Consider the following 24,598-nt stretch of genomic DNA (forward strand, 5'->3'; position numbering starts at 1 on the left):
TACGTACATGCAGTGGTTTGGTACAGCAGCCCATTGTGGCCCTGCGTCATGGAATGGGATATATCAAAGTCGAGGAGGAGCGCATGTCCCTTAATTCAGAGTTGAGCTGCTGAGAGACGCTTCTCTCCCGTCAGATCTGATTTATACTGCCACAGAACTATGTATTAAAAACACATTCATATAATTCAATTAAAGCCCCTTCGGCTCACTTTGTTACTCCCTGGTCTCGACATGCTTCACCGATACAGTATAATAACAAATGCAATGGATTGATTGATGTTTTAAACTTCTTTCTTTGTTTCTTGATTTGGATGCCCCATTAGGCTTCCACAAAGTGGCCGCTAGTCTTCCATGGGGTCCACACAAAATGTCAACAATAAAAACAGACAATAGGTTAACATCACGCTATATAACTATAAAAGACCTTTGTGGTCAGACCGAGTGTCCGCCCTGAGACTGCAGGGAGCCAATGCCGTCCTAATCTGAGTTCCCAGAAGTTTTCGCCAACTCCCGCATTACAAACGGGAGGGGCGAGGAAACAACGCCTCCCTGCTTGCTACTGGGATTGGATATAAAACTACTAGCGTCATGGTCCAAGGGATGTACTTGTACATCATGTGACATACTAGTGTTACGGATGTAGGAATATGGGTCTTTTATGTGTCTGTGTTTGTATGTGCGTGCACTCGTTTGTTCTGTTCGTCTCTGCAGATCCTACAGCGCAGCGATTGGTGGGGGAGCGTTCCCGACACCCCATCATTGGTCGACTGTTTCTCCATCGTGTCCAGGGGATGTGATTGTACATCATGTGACATGCTACAGTAGCATCGTGTCCAGGGGATGTACTTGTGCTGTACATCAAGCCGACTCATACAGAAACAGAAGTCCAGTACTGAAGCCCTGACGTCACACCCACTACCCCTGGATCAAAGTGTTATTTTTTGTATTAGAATTCCTATAGGAGAGACGTCATAAGAACTGTGTTCCAAAAATCAACAAACCACCCCAGGGATTTTTTCCAGGTATGTGACTCGATTATGATATTGAGTTACCTTTGATAACATCTGGTTATGTTTGGAGAAGAAAAAAGTGTCCGTTGATGGTGATGCTTCATATCGATATAAAATCACAGGGCCGTTTGTTTATTTTTGGAAGTTGGAACACAGTTCTTATATGACGCAATCTAGGCTAAATCACTCAGCATATAACCAATATCATAAATCACATATTCTCAAAATACACAATCTGAACTAAGTACCATTTCAGAGGAATTGCATGTCTACGACTCATGTACAGTATGCTACACATTACTGCCAACCATGTAGTATAATCACCTATTCTTTATTTTATTTTGGAATAATTATCTGATTTCCCCTTTTTTATTTGAATTAAACCCACCTTAAATTCTCTGCTTCTCCTGCCAATATCTATGGTCAGTTCCTCCTGTCTACATGTGGAAGTGAAAGACACTGAACCCCACATTGCCTCCAATGAGTCGGTCGGTGCCTCGCCTGGTAGCTTGCCACCATTGGTGTGTGAATGTGGGAGGTGATGCCGCTGGCGTCGACTGTTCGCGGCTTCACCTCCCAATGTATGAATGAATGGACCATTGTAAAGCGCTTTGAGCACTTGGAAAAGCACTATAAAAATGCAATCCATTAAATATTATAGCAATAAATTAGGCAGTAGTCTTCTGAAGCAGTCTTCCAATTTCAACCGTTAGAATGGGGAAAGACAAGTATTGAATTCTAAGAGTTTAGATACATCTACCACAGTGAATATCGCAAAGTCTCACTATTAAATGTTGAGAAATGGCTGGCAGCTGTGGCTGGTTGGTTGGACACTTGTGCCATGAAGCAATCACTGGCTGAGAATTACACCCACTTGTTGAGATATACATCAAAATACAGCACTGAGTGCTGCTTTGATCAGTGCAAAGAGGACATTTAAATAGCGAGGTTCATCTCAAGAGTGCATATAGTTACAGACCACTTTGGAAATTTACCCCCCGAAAATTCCATTCCTATTTTAAGTTCTAGTTGGTAAGACTGAGCGAAGGAATGCACATTCACAGTTGACCCGGTACATGCATGGTACATGTGGTTTGGCAATGCAAAACCATTTTCTCTTCAAGCATTCATATGGCTTTTACACTCCCCCCCCCTCCTATAAATCGATAGAATGTTAATGACCGCTAATAACCTAGCAGGGTTCATTTCAGTACCACTTGAACCCCAGCATCTCTGTTCTGGTGGTTCCGATCCACTTGTAGATGGGTTACTTCTGGCAAAGAGACTAGTGTATAAAGAAAAAGAGGACGTATATACAGACCTCATGTCCAGTTCACTAAAGTGGTTATAGAGGCTATTGTCACCTTTTCATCAATCCTAAATTCAAACCCTTTCAGTCCATAACCTATGAATTGAAAGCTTACTGTACATCCAATACTGATGCAAGTTTTTACCATTAAAATATAAAAGAAAATGGTTTTTACCATTAAAATATAAAAGAAAATGGGTTTTAAATAATATTTTGAATGGAAAAGGTGGGGGGAAAAACAGCATTACCTACAGTGTAGCATCATCATGATATAAAGATGTACTTTATCTGTCCACATATTTTCAGGACAGAATAATTGTTAACGTGTCACTTATTTTCCCCATAGAAGAACAAAACAGGATACAGGATTTCCACCTGATCTCATTCAAAACCGTGTCGGTGATGGCCATGCACCACTGCATTTATAGTCTCCCAAAATTAATAAAACCAAAACCAAAACAACCTCTCTTCTAACCGTGGAGAAATCATAACTCACACACTTATGGTTTTGACAATGATTACATGAGCAGGAGAGGCTGTGAGCAAAACACATGACACAGTGATAAATCATACGTGTAACAGCTGTAGTTTATGTGAGGTTACACAGCCTGTATCAGTGAAAGGGATAAATCAGGCACTAATACATGCAATATATATGACTGCGGAGCCTTGGAGAATGAACTCAGGGATGTTTAAAGTCCTGTCTGTAACGTTAACCCAGTTGGCTGACTTATTTATCCCTACAAGGTCGGCGAGGTGACTTGGGCTTAGCTATAATGACATCAAACTCTGTATAAATAGCTTACTGGAGGACTGCCGCATCAACAAACACTATGTAAATAAATATACAGTAGAGAATTAGTACGTTTATGTACAAACGCTATAGTTTAGCCACTGGGATTTGTGGTTGCTAAAAGTGTCAACAAAGCCATAAGGGGTAGAGGGACTTAAGGGAGTCTATCTAAACTTTAAGAAAAGTACTGCTGGGCCTATATTTCACATGCATTTCTTAGGAGTAATTTACTAGAAAATGTATTCTGAACACAAACAGAGACAAGTTAAAGAATGGCTTGAGCGACTGTTGAGGAAAAGTGTCAGTAAATTCCTGAACTTGAGTTGTTTAACATTCTACTTATCAAAGGCAATGATTAAGGGGATGCGTTGAGGAGGCGTGATTTCTTTCTACGTCCGAGCATAGACATGGTAACGCCCCACCTGCCTCTGATTGGCCTACCGACACTGCCCGTCTTGCCTGTCCTCCGAGATGCATGGCTACTCCGTGGTGGGAAAGAGAATGGCAACACGCGACAGTAACTTGTAACTTTAATTTTTGTAGAAGAGCTCCCGACCGGATCATACAGACTTTTGAAACAGAGACCAGGCTTTCCTCCGAGGTGGTGGAAAGCCTGGTGAGGCGAGGTTACATGCTGGATAGTCTGCCGTGAGGTTTTCTTTTTGCAGATAAGTAAGCATGGGACCAAGGCTACGAGGTTACTCTGTGGTGGGAAATAAATAAATAATACAAGTATGATATAATACAAGACAAAATACACTGTAAAAGTTACTGTCGCGTGTTGTTGCCATTCTCTTGTACTTATTTACCACCATGGAGTACCCTTACATCTTGGAGGACAGGCAAGACGGGCAGTGTCGGTAGGCCAATCAGAGGCAGGCGGGGCGTTACCATGTCTATGCTCAGACGTAGAAAGAAATCACGCGTTGAGGAGCAGTTTTCTGGATGTGAAGACTAAGAGTCAAACTGAAGCTACAGTATACATAATTTAAAGTGTAATTCAGCAACAGCTTAACATAGCATAGTTATAGCCTATTGCCCATAGTTGGGCAATAGGCTACCGTACTTCAGCTTTCTGGTTACTGAACACATAGACAGGGACATGGGGTTGGGTTGGAAGCAGGTTAAGTGTGTGTTGGTTGTTTAAGTGTCCATTTACATTTAAATTAATTCAACACATATATTTAGCAATGGGTTGGTTGATGGCTCACCCTTAAAATCACCAATCTACATTAAGAACAAATACAAAGCAGTGTGGAGTTAAGTGCAAGTCTATTAGCCTTTTGACGTACAAAATAAACCTCTGTTCATATAGTGACAAACATAAGCAGCAGTTAAGCATTGAGGAACCGTTTAGGGGGTTGCTCAAAGCAATCTGAAATTACTTTGAAGTCTCTTCAATAGCAGCATAGTCATATTCAGTTATAGAAGTCTAAGACCAACAGGATGGAGTTGTAAAACCGTCCAATTCGTGAGAGACAGCGAGATTAATTCGTGGCGGTGACGACTCGCCACGACGTATTTTTTTACGCCATGACGTATTCTTCATTATCCGCCATGGCAGAACAAAATCCGCCGTGGCGAGTACAGAATCCGCCATGGCGACGACTCGCCACGACCTATTTTTTTACGCCATGACGTATTCTTCATTATCCGCCGTGGCGAGTACAGAATCCGCCATTGTTTATTTTTTTTTTGCGTGCCGTGGTGCAGGTTTTATTGTCCTAGTAATACTATTCTCGGAATTATTTCATCCTCTTGTAGCGTAACGGTTAGCGCTCTCGCCCCTATAGTCAAGGCACTGTGCCGGGCCAGGTTCGATTCAGGCAAAAAACAAACTTTTTTTTTTTAAAGTTATTTTTTTACCCGTACATACAGTGTGTGTGCGTGCGTGCGTATACAGTGTGCGTGCGTGTATGCGTGCGTGCGTATACAGTGTGTGTGTGTGTGTGTGTGCGTGCGTGCTTCATCGTATTTATTATTATTATTATTATTATTATTAATATGCAGGTAATAATAATAAATACGATGAAGCACGCACGCACGCATATACAGTGTGTGTGCGTGCGTGCGTATACAGTGTGCGTGCGTGTATGCGTGCGTATACAGTGTGTGCGTGCGTGCGTGCGTGCGTGCTTCATCGTATTTATTATTATTACCTGCATATTAATAATAATAATAATAATAATACGATGAAGCACGCACGCACACACACTGTATACGCACGCACGCATACACGCACGCACACTGTATACGCACGCACGCACACACACTGTATGTACGGGTAAAAAAATAACTTTAAAAAAAAAAAGTTTGTTTTTTGCCTGAATCGAACCTGGCCCGGCACAGTGCCTTGACTATAGGGGCGAGAGCGCTAACCGTTACGCTACAAGAGGATGAAATAATTCCGAGAATAGTATTACTAGGACAATAAAACCTGCACCACGGCACGCAAAAAAAAAATAAACAATGGCGGATTCTGTACTCGCCACGGCGGATAATGAAGAATACGTCATGGCGTAAAAAAATAGGTCGTGGCGAGTCGTCGCCATGGCGGATTCTGTACTCGCCACGGCGGATTTTGTTCTGCCATGGCGGATAATGAAGAATACGTCATGGCGTAAAAAAATACGTCGTGGCGAGTCGTCACCGCCACGAATTGATCTCGCTCCACCTGCAATTCGTTGTACAATATACAACAAGTTGAGAAAGACAAGAGGAGAGAAGAGCCATGAGTACAAAACAAGTAATTCCTCCCTCAAGCACCAAGCTATGCTATTAAGAAGTGGAAAGAGGCATTTTACTAGAGAGTAATTTGAGAGCTCTTGTTTTAACAACTGTTTGATAGGCCCCGCTTCCCTCTACACACACCATCCTCACACGCAAACCCACACACACCCATGCACGGTACACGCACAACCCCATACACACACACACACACACACACACACAGAGCAGAATTCCAGCAATATTTTCTTTACATGGCCATCTTCCTGTAGAGAGGACAGACAAGGCGGTCGATGAACTCTACTCTCCCTCAAATGCCCTCGCTCTGTGACATCATCACCGCAGGAAAGATCACAATATATACAAGTTCAACACAGTCCATTTCCGTGTTTTTGACAGACCTCACGTGTCCCCAAAACAAGTGAAGAGAAGATGATTTAGTGTGGGACCAAGCCAGTCCGGTGACAATGTGGAGTAAACTGTCACGCTATTGTCACGGCCAACAATGAGACATTCCATATTTTCCTGTTCCATGTCTCCTCCAGTCCAATGTCCCACCACATTCATCCCGGTTTAAATGTTTAAACATGAGTTTACATACCACAATGGATGGGGGACAATTTAAAATGACTGACTCAACCGGAACACATATTCATCTGTGGTTTACTGTATTTCTCTGGATAGATTGATTGATTGAATACTGTATTAAAGGAGAATTCCATGCTAGAAGGCTTTCTTACTTTTCTTTGTAGTCGTTACGTCCCCACCAAACAGGTCCAGATGTTTTTTTGTGCAAAAACTCCTTATTGGCTATTTCCCCTACCATAAGCCCTCAATGAATTGCATTGAATTGAATGCGGGTATGGGGTGCTAATTCGCTTATTTCCATCTAAATAAGTCGTAAAGTGTGCCGCTTGGGATATTATTTACATTATGAAGAGAGGATATATACAAAAAATATATTTTTTTGAGCGATGGAAATAAGCGAATTAGCACAACACCCCACAGCCCCATTCAATACAATGCAATTCATTTAGGTAGGGGCCAATAAGGAGCTTTTGCACAAACTAACACCTGGACCTCTTTGGTGGGGACGTAACAACTACAAATAAAAGTAAGAAAGCCTTTTAGTATGGAATTCTCCTTTAACAGTTTGCAAAAGAGACACTGTGGGGCAGAAAGAACAGAATGCTGAAAGAAAAACCCAATAAGCCCAGCAGGGCTTTATGTCCATTGAGGTCCTGTTTATTCCATTCAACGATACATTTAAAGACAAACAATAATATCCCTTCTCTCTCACACACACACACACACACACACACACACACACACACACACACACACACACATACATGCGCGCACTGCCCCACGCACTGCCGCACGCACACACACAGAACTGAAGGAGTTGAAGTGTTGCAGAGTGCTTCGTAAACATTGGGAGTGAAACATGTATGTGTGTGTGTGCGTGCGTTGCGATCTATCATGATGCCATCTGCGTACCAGTCAGTTATCTCCTGTTATCTGTTTTCACAGTCTGTTATCTGGTAATGAGTATATCAGCTCCCTACTGGAAAATATGCACGCACGCACGCACACACACACACACACACACACACACACACACACACACACACACACACACACACACACACACACACACACACACACACACACACACACACACACACACACACACACACACACACACACACACACACACACACACACAGCATTTGACCCAATCCTAATTTAACAGCATTCTCTCTCTCTTTTCTTCAGTGATCTGTTCTTTTTCTGCTGCCTGACAGGTTCATTGACACCCCCCCCCCCACCCCCTCTCTCTCCCTCTCTCCCCCCCTCTCTCTCTCTCTCTCTCTCTCTCTTTTATCCTGATCTTCAACTCCTCACCTTGTTCTTGGTCCTCTCTCATGCCCTTCATTCTCTCTCTCTCTCACACACACACACACACACACACACACACACACACACACACACACACACACACACACACACACACACACACACACACACACACACACACACACACACACACACACACACACACACACACACACACACACACACACACACACACACACACACACACACAGGTCAAATGCTATAGTGATGTCATTGTGAACATGATCTGTGACAGTTTAAACACAGACATAGGCTAAATGTTTGTTTTACTCCATGTAATAACAGCACATATTGGACATTACTATTGTACGGTGTGCGAGTCGATGGGTGTGCGTGTCTGTGTGTGTGCGTACGTACACACACGCACACACACGTACGTGCACACATACGTGTTATGATGTGTCTGTCCGGTGGTCAGCCATGAGCTCAGTGTGTTTGTGTTGGGTTTGGTCCACACCAATGTCAAAACTAACAGCAGAAACCCTACTGTGTGTGTGTGTGTGTGTGTGTGTGTGTGTGTGTGTGTGTGTGTGTGTGTGAGCGTGCACATGCATGCGTGCGTGACAGAGTGCTATAGATTAGAACCAGAGACAGCTAATTGCATTAAAGTTAACACATCCATCTGACACTTACCCCGACCTGCCTCTCTGTCAATGCAATCTATATGTATTGTATTGCCATTAATGTCACAACAATTGCCGAGATATTCCTTACACTCCTATCATAATGTTATATTACAGAGTGAACATTTTAACTCAAATCTTTGCTTGTGGGGGGTCCCTGGAACAACATATTTTCAGATGGGGGTTCGGCAGCCAATTACATATAATATTTGGGGTCCTTGACATGAAATATTGAGCACCACTGATATAGAAACATGAGGTATTTCAGAAAACTGACAGGATTTAGAAGACATTTTTTAAATTTCGACGTCAGGCCTAAATGTAACTAACAGGTACTCTGTCTGGTTTCCTCCCACCAGGGTTACATTACATTACAGCTGGCGTTGGTCTCCGAGCTGCTCCTAAGTAGATAAGTAGGATGGGTCAAATGCAGATGACACATTTCCCCAGGGGCATAATAAAGATGATCTATGCTTGTGTATAGAGCGAGGTCATCACATACAGTATACTGTATGGGACAACATCTGTCCAAACAACATTTGTCGTGACGGCCGGGCACCCCCATCACGTCATTTGGCAATGTCCCAATGACCACGCCCCACACACACTGGAATGTGCGGAAGTGCTTTTCTCAAACCCAAGACATAGAGAGGATGATGACTTGTTGAAACGATGGAGGCGTGCCATCTCTCAGGGTTACAAACTGATATATTGGCCAAGTGGTTAAGATGTGTACTATAAATATATAGACTCTGAGTCTCGGGTTTTGATTCCCAAGCCCGGCAGACCTCCGCTGCGTGTCATTCCCTGGGTGCTTCCCCCCCCCGTTCCTGTCAATCTCCAATTGTATGATCAAATAAACAGCAAAAGAAAGGCCCCAAAATATAAATAAAGAGATAGATAAATTCACACTGAGAATGTCAATGTGTACCAAACAGGTTTAATGTGAACTACATTTCAATAAATGGTGTGGTGCATTTTGTAGTGACCTTATCCATAGTTCAATACATTCACACACACGGAGTAACAGCAGAGGAAACCATGCAGGGCACCAACATGCTCATCAGGAGCAGTTAGCGTTAGCTCTTGACAATGCCTTGTGGAAAATGCCAGGCTGCCTTTCCCCTCTTTTCCATTGTGGTCAAACTCACGAAATCCTACGGGATATGTGTTTTGTTGTTTTGTGTTCTTCTTGTTGGTGTAGGCCTTATACAAAGAAAAGGTCTGTTTATGTGTTCCTTAAGTATTTAAAACAATAAATGTTGCAAGACATTCTGGTTTTAAGATTGGGTTGGATGGGGCGTGAGGTGTGTGTGTGTGTGTGTGTGTATATGTGTGTGTGTGTGTGTGTGTGTGTGTGTGTGTGTGTGTGTGTGTGTGTGTGTGTGTGCACTTGCGTGCATGCGTGCGAGCGAGCCTCAGTCTGGGTGTGGGTGTGTCCACATTCATGTGGAAAAAATAACAAGGTTCAAGAAAAAAACAACATGAAAATTAGATAATACCAGGAATTACCACCAGGTCAGGAAGTATTACAAAACAGTTGCCACTTGAGACAACAAAATTTGGGCCAGAAATGTTGGGAAATCCCTGGAACATCTTGAAGAGACCATTCTCTATATATCTGAACTGTCATGGTACACCAATCCTCACCCATCCGGCCCATAGTTTTAAACAGAATGGTTTCATTCTAATGGGCTGTAGATGAAGGACTGATGCAGGTCGCACCAGACATAATAGAGTGGTGTTTTCTGTCACCACTGAGCCTTGTCCTCACCCTCTACTTCAAAGATGGAGGCCTCACCCTGCCTTTGGATCACATTGAAGACAAAATTCCTTCATGAGTTCCTCTCCGCTCCTCTCACATTGGGAGCAGTTATAGGTGAAAGTGTCTTGCTCAAGGACACTTGGACACAAAGAAAGGCGAAGCTGCGTATCCAACCAGGAACCTTTCGACTCCCAGGGGGGCAACTCGACCTCTTGTCAAGGACTGCAATGTTTGCTGGTTTTAAAATTCTCTTGTAATTGTTTTGAATTAGAGCATTGTTTGCCACAGATGTCTTAAATTAACGACAACATTTTCCGCAGTAATCTCTGCATGTGGACTGTTATTTGAGGCTTTCTAGCCCGAGGACATTGCTCTGTGTGTGTGTGTGTGTGTGTGTGTGTGTGTGTGTGTGTGTGTGTGTGCGTGTGTGTGTGCATGTGTGCTGTGCCGTGCTTGAATGCGTGCATGCGCTGGCACTGCTGAACAATTCCTACAAACACAAACAAAATCTGCAAAGATTCTCAGATGAAGAATAAGCAAGCATTGTATTATGCAGGCAAGATGGATCTAATATCACAGAGACAATTTGTTCTGGGTTGTCACAATGCATTATGTGTCACGGTGTGAATCAAGAAGGTGCAGGACAGGGAGGCGCAGAGGCAGAGAAATCTAAATGCTGGAGGTTTTATTCACCAAAATCCAGGATACAAGTAACATCACACTTAACATCTAACAATGAACTGACAAGGAACTAAAAAAACCAGGGCTATAAATACACACAGGGAAAACAGGGCACAGGTGAACAAAACTAAAATCAAGACAGTGATTGGCTAAGAGACCAACAGAACGCAGGTGGAGCAAACTAATAATCACAGGTGGTGAGACAACACAGGTAACAAAAGCAACAGAGGAAACCAAGGGACCAAAAAAACCTACAAAATAAAAGCACAACAGAAAACGTCACGGATCGTGACATTATGTCTGAGTAACTAAGGCCTAATTTCTACTTAGTTGTGTGGGCGGTGTCCGGCACCGACACAGTGGCTCTCAAACCAGATGGACCCGTAAGTGACAACACATGCATTAATAAACCTTTCAACTGCATTTGAAGACAGTGTGCGCAATATTTTGTCTTTTTCAGTAAGTCGGGCGTTCGGTTGTCCTTCTCCTACCCACTGTCGCCTGTAGGTCTGCAAAAGCCTTGATTTTTACAAGTTTAAAAAAATAAATACAAGCCACTGTGCAATCAAGTATAAATCCGACATAAAAACTACACCCATGTCCTTATACCAGCTAACTATAAACAGTATAAACTCCTATCCTCCTTCATAGGTTGTTGTCAACAGCTGTGTTATTCAGGGTCAGGCCAGAGTTATTCTCCCTGTGGGATCTTCTGCTGTGTAAAATATGATGTTCATACCTGGAGGAAAAATACCTCCCACTGACTGCACTGGGATGACTCACGAGGGTGTGTGTGTGTGTGTGTGTGTGTGTGTGTGTGTGTGTGTGTGTGTGTGTGTGTGTGTGTGTGTGTGCGCGTGTGTGTGTGTGTAGGGAGGGAGTGGGTGCATGTTGGCGAGCGGTGTTTAGAAGCCAAGAGATAATAGAGAGCAGATTGTAAAGTTGAGGGAGAACATACACGCGCACACACGCACGCACACACGCACGCACGCACACACGCACGCACGCACACACACACGCACACACGCACGCACACACAATATATCCCTTCACAAACAAACAGATCTATCTTCTCACCAAATTCTTTCTCTTCTTTGACTTTTTTTGTCTGTGTCTGTCTATCGCTGTCTGTGTGTCCCTCTCTCTTGCTCTCTCACACACACACACACACACACACACACACACACACACACACACAGAGCCAGATGGAGACAGTGTGTGTGCGTCACAGTCAACCCAGTGTCTGATCCCAGCAGGCATCCAGAGACAACACACTGTGTTAGCCTTTAACCTAGAGAGTGAGCATGTGTGTGCGCGTCTGTCTGTGTGTGTGTGTGTGTGTGTGTGTGTGTGTGTGTGTGTGTGTGCATGCTAACGCCCCTGAAGCTCCAGTCTAAGTATCTGCTCCATAAAACATTAACAGTCTTTAAACTACTATCCTACAGGTACACACACACACACACACACACACACACACACACACACACACACACACACACACACACACACACACACACACACACACACACACACACACACACACACACACACACACACACACACACACACACAGCAAGTGGACGACTAGACAACTGCTACTGTTTAAACTCCATTACAACTCCCCCCCCCCCAAAAAAGCCCCCACTACAGCCTACAAATAGAACGCATTACAACATTACAACATACTAGGTAGGCATGTTGTTTACTGATGCAATCATGTTGTTTATAATATATGCCAGAGTTAATGTCTACTTGACTGCTAGTACATACTGTACTTTTTGGTGTTTTTAAGCATTATGTTATGCTTTAGCTATTTAAAAATAGCACATCTACAAGCTCATAGCGCGGCACCGAGTGCTGCACTACGAGCTTGTAGGTCTGCTATTTTTGAAAAATCGTGAAAATGTAGTGCAAATCTTTGAAAATATATTCTTTCAGAGCGAACATTTCTAACTCAAATCTTTGCTTCTGGGGGTGTCCCTGGAACAACATATTTTCAGATGGGGGTCGGCGGCCGAATACATATATTTTGGGGGTCCTTGACATGAAAATGTATGAGAACGACTGACAAAGAAACATAGGTTTTTCAAGAAAACTATGTGTAGAATCATCCTCAGGTCTAAATGGGATAAATCACAGGACCAAATACCCGTCCTGTCCATATAAAGCCAGCCACTCTTTTGTTCTTCCGACAGTCGGGGCACCACCAAAGCTTCTAAAGTGTCTAGACAACGTTTGTCCCTAAAGCTACGAGCACAGCAAGACATCTGCAGTGTTACTACAGTACTATAGTGATGATAGGCTAACTGTTACCGTGTGTGGAGGAATGCTGTGCGTGAGCATTGGGTTGTCACAATTATTACATAATCCTCCAATCGTTCGAGGTAATCGCAATTATTTGGTCATAATCATCATGTCATGTTGATAGATGTTCAACGTTGGAGAGGTTGTAGACCAGCTATTTATTTAAAAATAAATCTTGGTAGGCTACATTTAAGTTATTTATTTGTCATATCTGCCCTGTGTGCATTTTTGTTTTACGAAAACTAAAAGGGAGTTCTATTCATAATGTTCCAATTTCCAATGCCAAAAACACAATTAAATCGTTAAATGCATTTGTGTGACAATGATTGATGTAGCAGCTCTCAAACTAAGTGCATTAAAAAAGATTTGAGGCATTTTGTTCCAAAAATGTGTTTAGCAAAAGTCCACCTGTTGGTGGCGCTATAACAGGCCAATGTGAAAAGGGTGGGATATATTCCTCAGACAAGTAGGAAAGTCTGTGAAAGATTTCACGTAATTTGCACACTGCGTTCACGATTTGAGGTGTTATTTATTTTCAAAACGGGCCAATCCTGCAAACTTTGAAAGCCAATGTTAGCCATAGGATGGAATATTAAATATATATCTTGAACACATGACTATAGAGATACTATGTAACGATTTGTGGACAGAATCTGGAGGAGTAATGTTTTTCAAATGTCGGCCTTCTGGTGGCGCTATAACAGGCCGCTCTGGAAGATTTGAGGCAGAGGTTCATCGTTGGCATCCAGGGAGTGTGTGTGCAAAATGTGGCACCGACCGGGTTAACGGTGCCCGAGATCAGCTGGTAACAGACGGACGGACGCACGCACACAGACTCACACACGGACTCGCACACAAAAACATACTCTCTCCCCATGTCTTCGGCCTGTTGGAGACGATACATGTTCAAGTGTTCAAAACATGTATGGCGCTAATATCTCTGACCACACCTCACATCACACCCAAACCACAGACCACTAAAACGCCACTTCCTAAAACATTTAGACTCGCCGTCTAGTCCATTTTGTATTTCCACACTTTAGAAAGCAAAGAAGCAGATGTTTAAAGAAGAGCGGGTGTGAATTATTTGATCCTAGAGGTACAGTATGTTTGGGTCTAGAGAGATATTTGGGGAAATTGAAAATGTTTTGAAATAATAATAATTTAAAAACAAAAACTTAAGGGGACCCCTAAGAATGTGTCCGCGACCCATGGGTCCCGACCCAGTGTTTGGCAAACATTAAACCAGAGCCCTGGGAGCTGTGTGCTCTCTCTCTCCAGGCGTCCTGACGATACACAGCTTTCCTGAACTAATTAGCAAGCGGTCCGATGCGTAGCTTCTTATACGAGCATCGTCCGTTGCCAAACGCCTGTGGAGAGGAAGCACTGGAACACACCACGGTCTCTACGGTGACTGTGGGGAGACATGACATCATCACTGCATGTGGAAGTGTGTGTGAAGGTCAGGTCACCCTCGCTGGATCACAGCTTTGTGGAGCGTGTGCTCCAATAGTCTTTCTTGTTGCTGTCCGGCGCAAACCTTGTATGGTACTATGCAGTGCAAGCTATTATGACTAAAACTAAGCTAAATGTATTGACAATTTTGTCAACAGATTGAAACTAGACAAAATGTTAGGGAGGGACTAGTGGACAAGAGATCCAGTATAAGTGTGAAAAGTGTCAAATCAGCCATTACGACGCCATCAAGGCCCGCCAAAATACATTTTAGTCGACTAAACGGCAGATTTAGTCGACTAAAATCTCATGACATTTAGTCGACTAAAACTAGACTAACACTAAAACATTCCACGTGACTAAAATATGACTAAAACTAAATGAAGTTTCGACTAAACTAAAATAGAAATTTGCTGCCAAAAACAACACTGACGGTATGTGCATGTTTTCAGAACACGGGAATAGAGAATGTGTGTTCCCGCTGAATTATTACGTAATTATTATTAACGTAATTATTATTTATTTAGACACAAGCCCTTGTTAATACATTTCATTGGTTCACTAATTTATAACGTCCATAGGCAGACTTAAAGCACGTTCACTTTGACTTTAAATCGTTGTCAAAGAGAGCATACACAGCTTTTGTACGACCCCGTAGTGAAACACAACAAAGTAGCGCACTAATTTAAGACAAAACATAAAGTTGAAACAATGGAGCCTAATATGGAGATGTGAGGTTTGTACAAGATAATATCGGTTACAACATCAGCGTTCTGTATTTTGTTTTTGTAAGACTTTTATTCAAGCATTTATTTTACTGTTACTGTTAAAATGTGTGTTCACACTTGGAAGCTGCACAGCACAGCCCCATTGAGAGCCTGTTTAATCCCCAATGGGAGCTGTGGTTAACCACAAGCCCATTATTACACTTCCTCATCCTAAGGCTGAGAAAGTTGAACCCTAACATCGGCTATTTGAAGCACAAGCCCACAACGCGTTAAAAATAATAATTTTGAAAACATTTTACCAACATTAATCTTGTCTTGTAGTAGCCAGGTCCCTGCCAGCCATACTCTGAAGAAGGCATTTTTGTCGGAACGTTGGTAAATAAAAAATAAAATCTATTGCATCGTGGCTACGAGCTGTGCCACCTCCTTTCTGTCTCTACAGTTTATCTCCCGTGGTCTGGTGTGGAAGTAAGCCTTGCCGAGCTGTGAGGCCCATGGGGCATGAGCCCATCACCTGTTTCTGTAGCGTGAGGCAGCTTGATGTACAAGTACACCCCCTGGACACCCCCGATCCAACCCTTGCCAGAGTCTTGGCAAACTATTGGCGTGTGCTCCTACCCTAGAGAGGGTATTCGCATGATATCATCATCATCATACTGAGTGTCATAAAACTACTTTCTGGCCTTGCCAGCCCATAAATCCAAACAGAAAAGTCCTATAAAATTGCATGAAACTTCGTTAAACTATGTTAAACTCATTTTGCCACTCGATTTGCCACTCACACCATATGCATGCACATAGGCCCTCATTTATCAACCGTGCGTACGCCAAAATATGGGTGCACGCCGAAATTACCGACATTTTTGACATTTACCATTTCCGCCAAAGCTTGAAATTGAACGTGACAACGTTCAAAATCCACGTTTGCTCCTCAGCTGGCGTACGCATGTTTTTCTGTCGCAGAACGGCGGAGCAGCATTGTTTGACCAGCTGAGAGGCTGCCAAAGGCATCGAAACATATGTATTCACTCCTAAAATGTTAATATAAAACTGTATGTATATGGGCTACATGTAAAAAAAGAAAAAGAAAAAAGGAATGGACCTACAAGATGTGTCTTTGTGTCATATTAAATTTATAGGAGCTTTCCAACTTTACAATTAAAATCGCGCTTGATTTAAGCCATTTAAACAGTGTTTTGCATGAGCGCATACATGCGAGGATTTGGGCTGTCTGTGCTGGAATATTTCCATGACGTTGGAAAGTATAGCCTATAGTGCAGTGCTGCCTGCAGCTGCGGAGAGTCCCAACATGCATGGGTAGCCTATATACTGTAGCCTAATCTACAGCAGGCCAATGTCTTTCTGGAGTTACATGTGCAATCTCCTCCTCGTTTAATAAACCCGACGCGTCGCTCGAATGCCAAATGTACCGCCAGCGCAAGTGGGAACCGCATCGGAGATGTAGGCTACCCAGCCAGCCCACCACCACCACTCCTCCAGTGCCAGCAACATGGGCTACGGTTTTAGCTGCACATTCATATATTGACAGTTGAGTTGAGTTGACAGCCTATCCACTGCAGCGACTAGCGACTGTGAGGCAATCTAAATAGACTGTCGAACGTGCATGGTCAGTTGATCACGGTGTCACGGACAGACAGACAGGCAGACAGGACAGGATCAGGATCGAGGAGCAGCACCTATGCAAAACAGCAGCGTGTGTGTGTGTGTGTGTGTGTGTGTGTGTGCGCGCGCGCCTATTTGTTATTTAATTCATGGTTCACAGGTTCAGGTTTTCGTTCACTAATAGATCTTGTTGTATATTAAATTAAAAATACTTTAATAATTTAATATAACTGTACAACTAACAACACACAGTGACAGTTGCTTGCAAATTGCGATATGTGCGTCAGCGTGCGTGCGGGGGGGGGGGGGTGAGGCGGGCAGCAAGGGGGAAGCGAAGCGAGAGGAGAAACAGACCTACAGCTTTATTTAATTCATGCAGGTTTATTTATTTAAGATACAACAAGTTGCAAGTTGCGTGTGCGTGCGTGCGTCTGTGTGTGTATGAGAGAGCTGGGGCAGCAAGTCCATGTAACCATGGTTTCACAACGTATTTCAGGACGTTCCTGTCGCAAAAACGAGCGCGTGCCCGATAGATTTCAGCCGTCACATTTATTAACGTCAGAACGAAATTAAGGAAGGATCAGCTGTTTGCGATCACTTTATAAATGCCGTGGCGACGTGGGTGTACTACGAAACCTGCACTCGAATCTGTGGCAGATTTTACACTCGATTGATAAATGAGGGCCATACAGTCTATTGGTTTTGGTCCCTACTGGCACATCACATTATTATGGTGTCCTTGACATGGAAAAGTTTGAGAACGACTGCTCTACTCATCTCTCTATTGAGGTAGTTGAGAGAGACATTTACACACCCACCAAGGCTCTCTCTATTTCCCATCTGCAATCACCATTCATTCCCCGCCGTTAATGTCCCATACAAGTCAGTCTCCCTGGCCCTGTGAACTGCTTTCTTACTGAAAGCATCTTCTGTTACACTGACTGTTGATGTTGAACAGCTCCTTGTACGGCCTGTAAAAGTCTGATTTCTATTCAGTTGCATGCTGGTGTCTCACGCCGAAAGTAGCAGATTTACAAGCTCCGCGGCACGCTCGGAGCTTGTACATCTGCTATTTTGGGTGTGAGGCAGTGCGTGCGACTGGACCTAGTATATATCAGCCCATTAGGGGAAACTTGGAGCCATGCGTGACTGAATTACCATGGTGACAGCACTTCTTGGAAGAGACGGAGTGCTTTGTCTAGCGTGCGTTAACTATAGACATTACTTCATTGATGTGTGTTCACGATAGTGTCATTCTGTTCTTTCTCTCCCAGTTCGTACATCAATATAATCTACCCCTGCTGGGTCAATGACTTTACGTCTAAGGACCTTGAATTAGGGATCTAAATCATATAAATATAAGTAAGTGGGTCAGTAACGGATCTCCTTCATGCTTCAGCCAGTCGCTATCTGAGTTAGAATTTGTGTCAGGAAGGTGAACAAGCGTCACATTTATTGTGACACGTTGTGATTATGTAGATCGGCTCTTTTGGAAAATTTGTTAAAGTATGAAAATATTTTATTTGGCATTTAGTAAGTAATGATAAACGTTTACATAGCGATACGAGTGATTAACAAGTGTTAAAGAGGCTATTTTGCAACTGTATGAATAATAAAGGTATGCCTTGATGTATTGACCTGCCCTTTGGTGTGCCTTGGGTATTCAAACCTCTACCACTTATCCAAAGTGGAATTCCACCTGTCAAAGGGAGACATTAAGCCTCATGGGCTTTCAGGAAGGCCTACAGTACTACAGTATGCCACATTCACCCCTCCTGAAACCAGATCCAGCAATTTAACTATACCTGGATTCAAACCCGGGACTCCTGCACGGAGTAAGTAAGTAAACATGCATGCATGACCATGGATGCCAATGGATAGATAGATAAATTAGTAATGTAAGTACTGTACGTTGGAGAGGCTTATTGTCCTCCTTTCAAAGTGCTAGACACCCTAGGAGATTGCTGAGGCGTGCTACTCATACCGCCAGGATCGAACCCAGAGGTAGGTAGGTAGATAGATAGATAGATAGATAGATAGATAGATAGATAGATAGATAGATAGATAGATAGATAGATAGATAAGGTGTTAGTGTGAGGCGAGGTGTTAGAGATACATAGATTTCATTCTTCAGGTAACCACGTCATCACCTACCTGAGTGAGAGAGCTGCAGACGAGGTCCAGTCTGGCTCCAGGTCCTTCCATCGGGCGGAGCAGCCTGGTAGAAGCAGTGTGCAGGCTGCAGCGACAGCAGAGCTACCACACATAGCAGCAGCGTCCTCCTGACTCCAGCCACACCCCACGGCGGGGCCACAGAACCAGTGGATGTCATCACGGGACGATGCACCTCGATCAGCGTTTTCACAGTAGTGTCAAAGAGGAGAAGCAGCGAATCCAGCCGCTCACATCACACACTGCACAGCTTGGACACAGCTACGGAGAGAAGACCAGAAATGTGTTCAACCGCATGTCATTATAGGGAAAAAACCAAACGTCGATCTGTAAATGCACAGAATGTCTGTCTTGATTAGGAATACTAGTCATGAAAAGATAAGGATTGCTCACACAGTGAGATTAAGGCTTTTACAAAAGTTGTGGTCTGTCTGTGTCTGTGTCTGTCCGATAGCCATGCACTATGCAGTTATTTGGAGTTAAAGCCAACTTTCCGCAGTAAAATACAGAGTTCACCCGCAGCCAAATGATGGGAGAAAAGAGTTAATAATGAGTTCATTCCATGAAAAGAACAGACAATACAGGCATATTTATATGCGATATCTGGAAGAAGCCTCCCCCAGCATATCATCATCTGGTCAGACCGGACGTCACAGCCAGCTGGCGGGTACAAGTGTATCTTTACATACAGTTATCTTATTGTTTCACGAGCAGTCGGTTATATCACCGTGACTTGTTCAACAATATTCCTACTGTACAGTACACATCTGGAGGTTTCATAAAACCATAATAAATGTCATGTGGACCTGAGGTCAGCTGATACAAGGACAGTACATCATGGCAATGAGTACAACAAGGTATTGCATAACCGAGGGTCATGCGTTCCAAACGTCAATATGTGAAAATAAATATATCTATATGTTTTTTTTATCTAAGTAGCGAAAATAGCATGTCTACAAGCTCACAATGCATCGCTACTCTTTGCACAATAGGACACATTAATTGGTTAATGTGTCTCAATTATGTTCATTCGAATGTTTCAATACAGTCATGAACTTGGGAGAGAGAGCAAAGGGAGAAAGAGAGTCATTTGTTCCACACAACACCAAGGAGACAGAGGGGAGGAATGACAGTTGATGTTAGGAATGTTAGGAGTCCAAATGGTTCACAATTTATGTTGAACGACAAGCCTGAAGAAGGTCAATAGACCCAAAGCTTGCAATAAATACCTGATTGTGCACAGATTTGAGCGTGCAGATCGAGCCTCCCTTTATTTCTTCAACGAAAAGCCAGGAAAAAAACATTTCTAAGAGCACCATAAAGACCAAAGAGTGCTCATGGTTTGGTTTTTGATGCTCAAAAGTTGAATTATTTTGCTGGTTTCATATTTTGTCGGAAGTACCGCTCAAAGAAATTACGTTGATGTTTTACAAATCTGTTTACATCTCCGTGAATGAAACTAGTGTTGTGATTGGTCAAAAATACAGTATATCGTATCCGGGGGGAAATACATCTGAGGGATGTTCCTATCCGACACGTCTGCCGATAGCATCTCTGCCTTAGGTTGTGACCAGGCTTTTCTCTTCGCAGATGAGTAAGCCTGGGACCGAGGCTACACAGAATATGACTGGACCCAAACCAGAGGGGATTACAAGCTCTGTTGTGTGAAAGAACACTGCTGGAAGTTTCCTCTTGACATGATTTAGCTGAGTAAAATGTCACGCATGTCCTGCTGGGGTCTCATTTATAACAACATTCCTAAATGAGCAGGCATGTTCAGGTTACGTTATACAATAGGTTATATGAGTTCTCAGATGCATGTACACACATATTGTACACAGGACAGGACGAGCACACTCTCACACACACACACACACACACACACACACACACACACACACACACACACACACACACACACACACACACAGTCGCACACGCACATGCACACGCACACACACACACACATATAATGTATGTAGTGTACTGTACATCCTGTCCATATATAGATAGATTAGAATTTAGAACATAAACAGTTCGTATGCGAAACCCCCCTGGCCAAAGTGATGATTTATACAGCCCAGGCCCACTGTGAGCATCTGACCAATTACTTTCTGTATGCTCCAAATGGGCCTGAAAGACATGAAGCACATTTACTACAAATGAGTCCAGGGGTTGAGGCTCTATAATTCACCTCTCATTTACAGGATAAACAAGACAAATTCACAAATGATTTATTTGGCATTCTAAATAGAACGTTTGGAGTAGGAGGCAGCAGGCCCTTAAGAAAGGTCTACTTTACTTAAAGGCACTTCACATTTTTCAGAATTAATCAAATTCGATCCTGCGGAAACGACGGCTGGTTTGGTATTCCAGGTGTGTGTCAGTTGAGCGGCTGGACGGCTCGCAGATGCCTGAGCAGACGTCTTATTAAAATGCACAGAACGTTCAGCTCACGTTTACTAAATAAACAATGCAAAGAGCCCTAGATACACAGCAATGACAGCTAGCAGATGACTGACTGAATTACTTTATTCAAAACCGCGTAATATTATAAAATCCTTTCCTTTCATAGTCCTCTAGACATTATGCCTATAGAATATGTGTGTGCTTGAATCAATGTCTTATCGAAAGAGGTAAAACAGTTTATAGTCATTTATAACATAAACAACATAATGAATCAAATGGATAAAATTGATTAAAATCAGTTTTAATTGAAAAGATAATTGCTTCTCAGGTCAAATATTGATTTGTGATTAAACAGATAATTGTTTTAATCGACTCCCAGCCAAAATTGTGATGTTGATTTGAAGTTAAATCGTCAAGCCCTAGTGACTGAGGGATGTCTTGATCCAGCTGGGCGGGAACCCCTTTTGCTGTTAGCATATATGTTATGCTTTAGCTATTGAAAAATAGCAGATCTACAAGCTCGTAGCGCGCCACTCGGTGGCGCGCTATGAGCTTGTAGGTCTGCTATTTTTGAAAAATCGAAGAACCACTGACATAGAAACATAGCTTTTTCAGAAAACTGTCAGGATGTAGAAGACATTTTTAGAATCTGATCTCAGGCCTAAATGGGTTAAATCCTATCCATTCTTCTACCCAGAGTTCCACAGACAGCATCTGGCCTCAGGGTGCTGAACCTGGGGTTTATTTTCTCTGGAGGGATGATTATGTCGGTATGTGAGTTTTGGTCCGGCTTTACCCTGTGTCTATAAAATTCACTTCACCTTGCGAAAATAAAAGCACATCTCACACTCAAAGATGATTGATGTAATATTCTAAAAATGCTCTCATAATGTCGTGGGCCTATATACTGTAGTAGTGGACACCTGGGTATAAAACTTACTCTAGGCTTGCAAAATAAACAAGGTAAATGTATGACAATCACGTTATGATTTATTTCACTGTCATCTGTGGTTCGCTGTCCAATTTCGTATCTGATTATTGGCAAGCTAATGGTCACCTGAATATCACATCTTAAAATACTACAAAATCATAATTTCATATTTACAAAAGAAACAAGAAATACGTTATGATAGTTCAGACAAAGATTAATTCATATCCCAGCCGTGCTCTGGTTGTTGGCAAGCCTGTGGATACCTGAGTAAATCTCCAGTGAAAGACACGCAGGATAATCATTTAAAACCTCAGATTCAGGTGGCGGTGTTAAATGTGGGAATGTTTTCTCCCAGGGAAAGAATGTTTTATCGTAATGCATCATGACCTGTCATATTCTTGCATTGTGGTCGTCTGGACTGTGTCCTGTCAGTAAGTATTAAGAGTTCAACATAGCAGGGATTTAGTTCTGGTGAGGGAGAAAGTACCTTTTGCTTGACTGGACCTTTCTCTAACCTAGCTATGGCCAAAAGGAAAATAACTTGGCTGTTAACCTTTTTTTTTCTTGGAATTGTTCAAAAGTCCTGAAAATTTTTTTTTGAACCTGTGAGCAACCAGAAACAAACACAATTGAAGTGATTTTTTAAAGTGGGATGACAAACACACAGTAATTCAAATTATGCAAGGTAGACGATGTTCCCTGACCAATTTGTCATGCTCTAAAGTCTATTGTCACGTGTTGTGTTGGCTTAGCAAGTTGTAGAAGCTGTAAGCTGAAGTTGTAGACAGCCGAGGGAGGTGAGACAATCGGTTTACAGTAATTTAACTTGACTTGACCTTTGTAACCTTTTTTTATTTATTTTTGTACAGAAAGGGAATGGCTGTATGACCCAGTGTGACTGTGAACACCTGCACTTTGTTAATTCATTCATTCTAGTCTTGGCATTGTTTAAAGTCCTCTGAAGTCACACTCAGTGGAAAACACCCACAAACGTGGCCTAATTATCTCAGGGCTCACACAAAGTAAAACAAATTGAGCATGCTAACTGGCTGGCCCGCCGTGTGCGTTGTTAACATGTTTTAATAGCTCTGGCAAGCAGAGCTTGACCACAGCCTTGAACTGTTAGCTGCCTGCGACCACACAGCTTGTATAAGCCACTCTGTCTGTCTGTCTGGGGTCCGAAGACCATCCTGGTACTCCCCAGGGGTCCGTGAGGCCACATTCGAAGATAGCCGATCTACAAGCTCACAGTGCATCGTGATGCGACGCATTGTGAACCTGTAGAGAAGTTATCTTTTAACATTTTGGAATAGTATAGAAACATTTGAAGAATGTTCTCTTTTAGCTTAGGGGTCCCTGGCACCAAATCTTTCTGGAGGGGCATCCGTGGCCAAATACACCTTCATTTTCGGTTATTCTTGACACGAAAGAGGTTGAAAACCTCTGGCTTCACGACGAGGAGGAATGTTCAGCATAACTGTACGGTACAGAACGTACTGTAGCTCTGACACCAGCATGTGTGACTTCAACCATTGTTTCATTTATGAGCAGCTCTTGACTGGAGGAAACGACCTTCTCTGCTCTGTCAACATGGGAGGCAGACGAGGAACAAACTGTCTCTTCCCCTTCGTCCTCAGCTGTCTGCTAGCGTGCGTGCGTGCATGTGTGTGTGTGTGTGTGTGTGTGTGAGAGAGAGAGAGAGAGAGACTAGAGACAGACAGAGACGGTCTGAGTGTTGACAAGAGTCTCTTTCTATAAATAAATGGCTGAAATAAAGTCATCTCCCTATTTCTTTCACAGACACATACATGCGGGTGTGCGAGTGCGCCCACACACACACACACACACACACACACACACACACACACACACACACACTCTACACAAACCATTCTACATGTGTACTGTAGGCCTACTCATGTATGAATACAGACCTGCATGCTTGTATACAAATGCATGTACACGTGTGCACATAATATAATGCCCTTGAGCACGCACACACAGACGCACACACAGACGGAGGGTGAATCAGGTTCAAGGAAGTGTTTAGGAGGACATGATGTGAAGGATACATCATCCCGTCTAAAAATAAAGCCTGTGTTTGAGGTTGTTTATGTAACCCTCAGCAGCAGGTCACCTATATAACGT

At 42.9% G+C, this 24,598-nt stretch overlaps 1 protein-coding gene across 2 annotated transcripts in view; it reads right to left on the bottom strand.

The window, feature by feature from the left end:
- The window catches only part of LOC308331833 (semaphorin-3D), a 135,826-nt gene that overhangs the window by 57,539 nt on the left and 53,689 nt on the right, over positions 1-24,598 (bottom strand). For both annotated transcript variants that reach the window (XM_080787348.1, XM_080787349.1), the window contains exon 2: positions 19,093-19,371. In XM_080787348.1, coding sequence (XP_080643474.1) covers positions 19,093-19,270 — 178 coding nt within the window. In that variant the 5' untranslated portion in view covers positions 19,271-19,371. The remainder of the gene's footprint in view (positions 1-19,092; positions 19,372-24,598) is intronic.

The sequence above is a fragment of the Protomyctophum bolini genome (genome assembly GCF_963924005.1).
Source record: "Protomyctophum bolini genome assembly, chromosome: 2".
Classification (NCBI taxonomy): Eukaryota; Metazoa; Chordata; class Actinopteri; order Myctophiformes; family Myctophidae; genus Protomyctophum; species Protomyctophum bolini.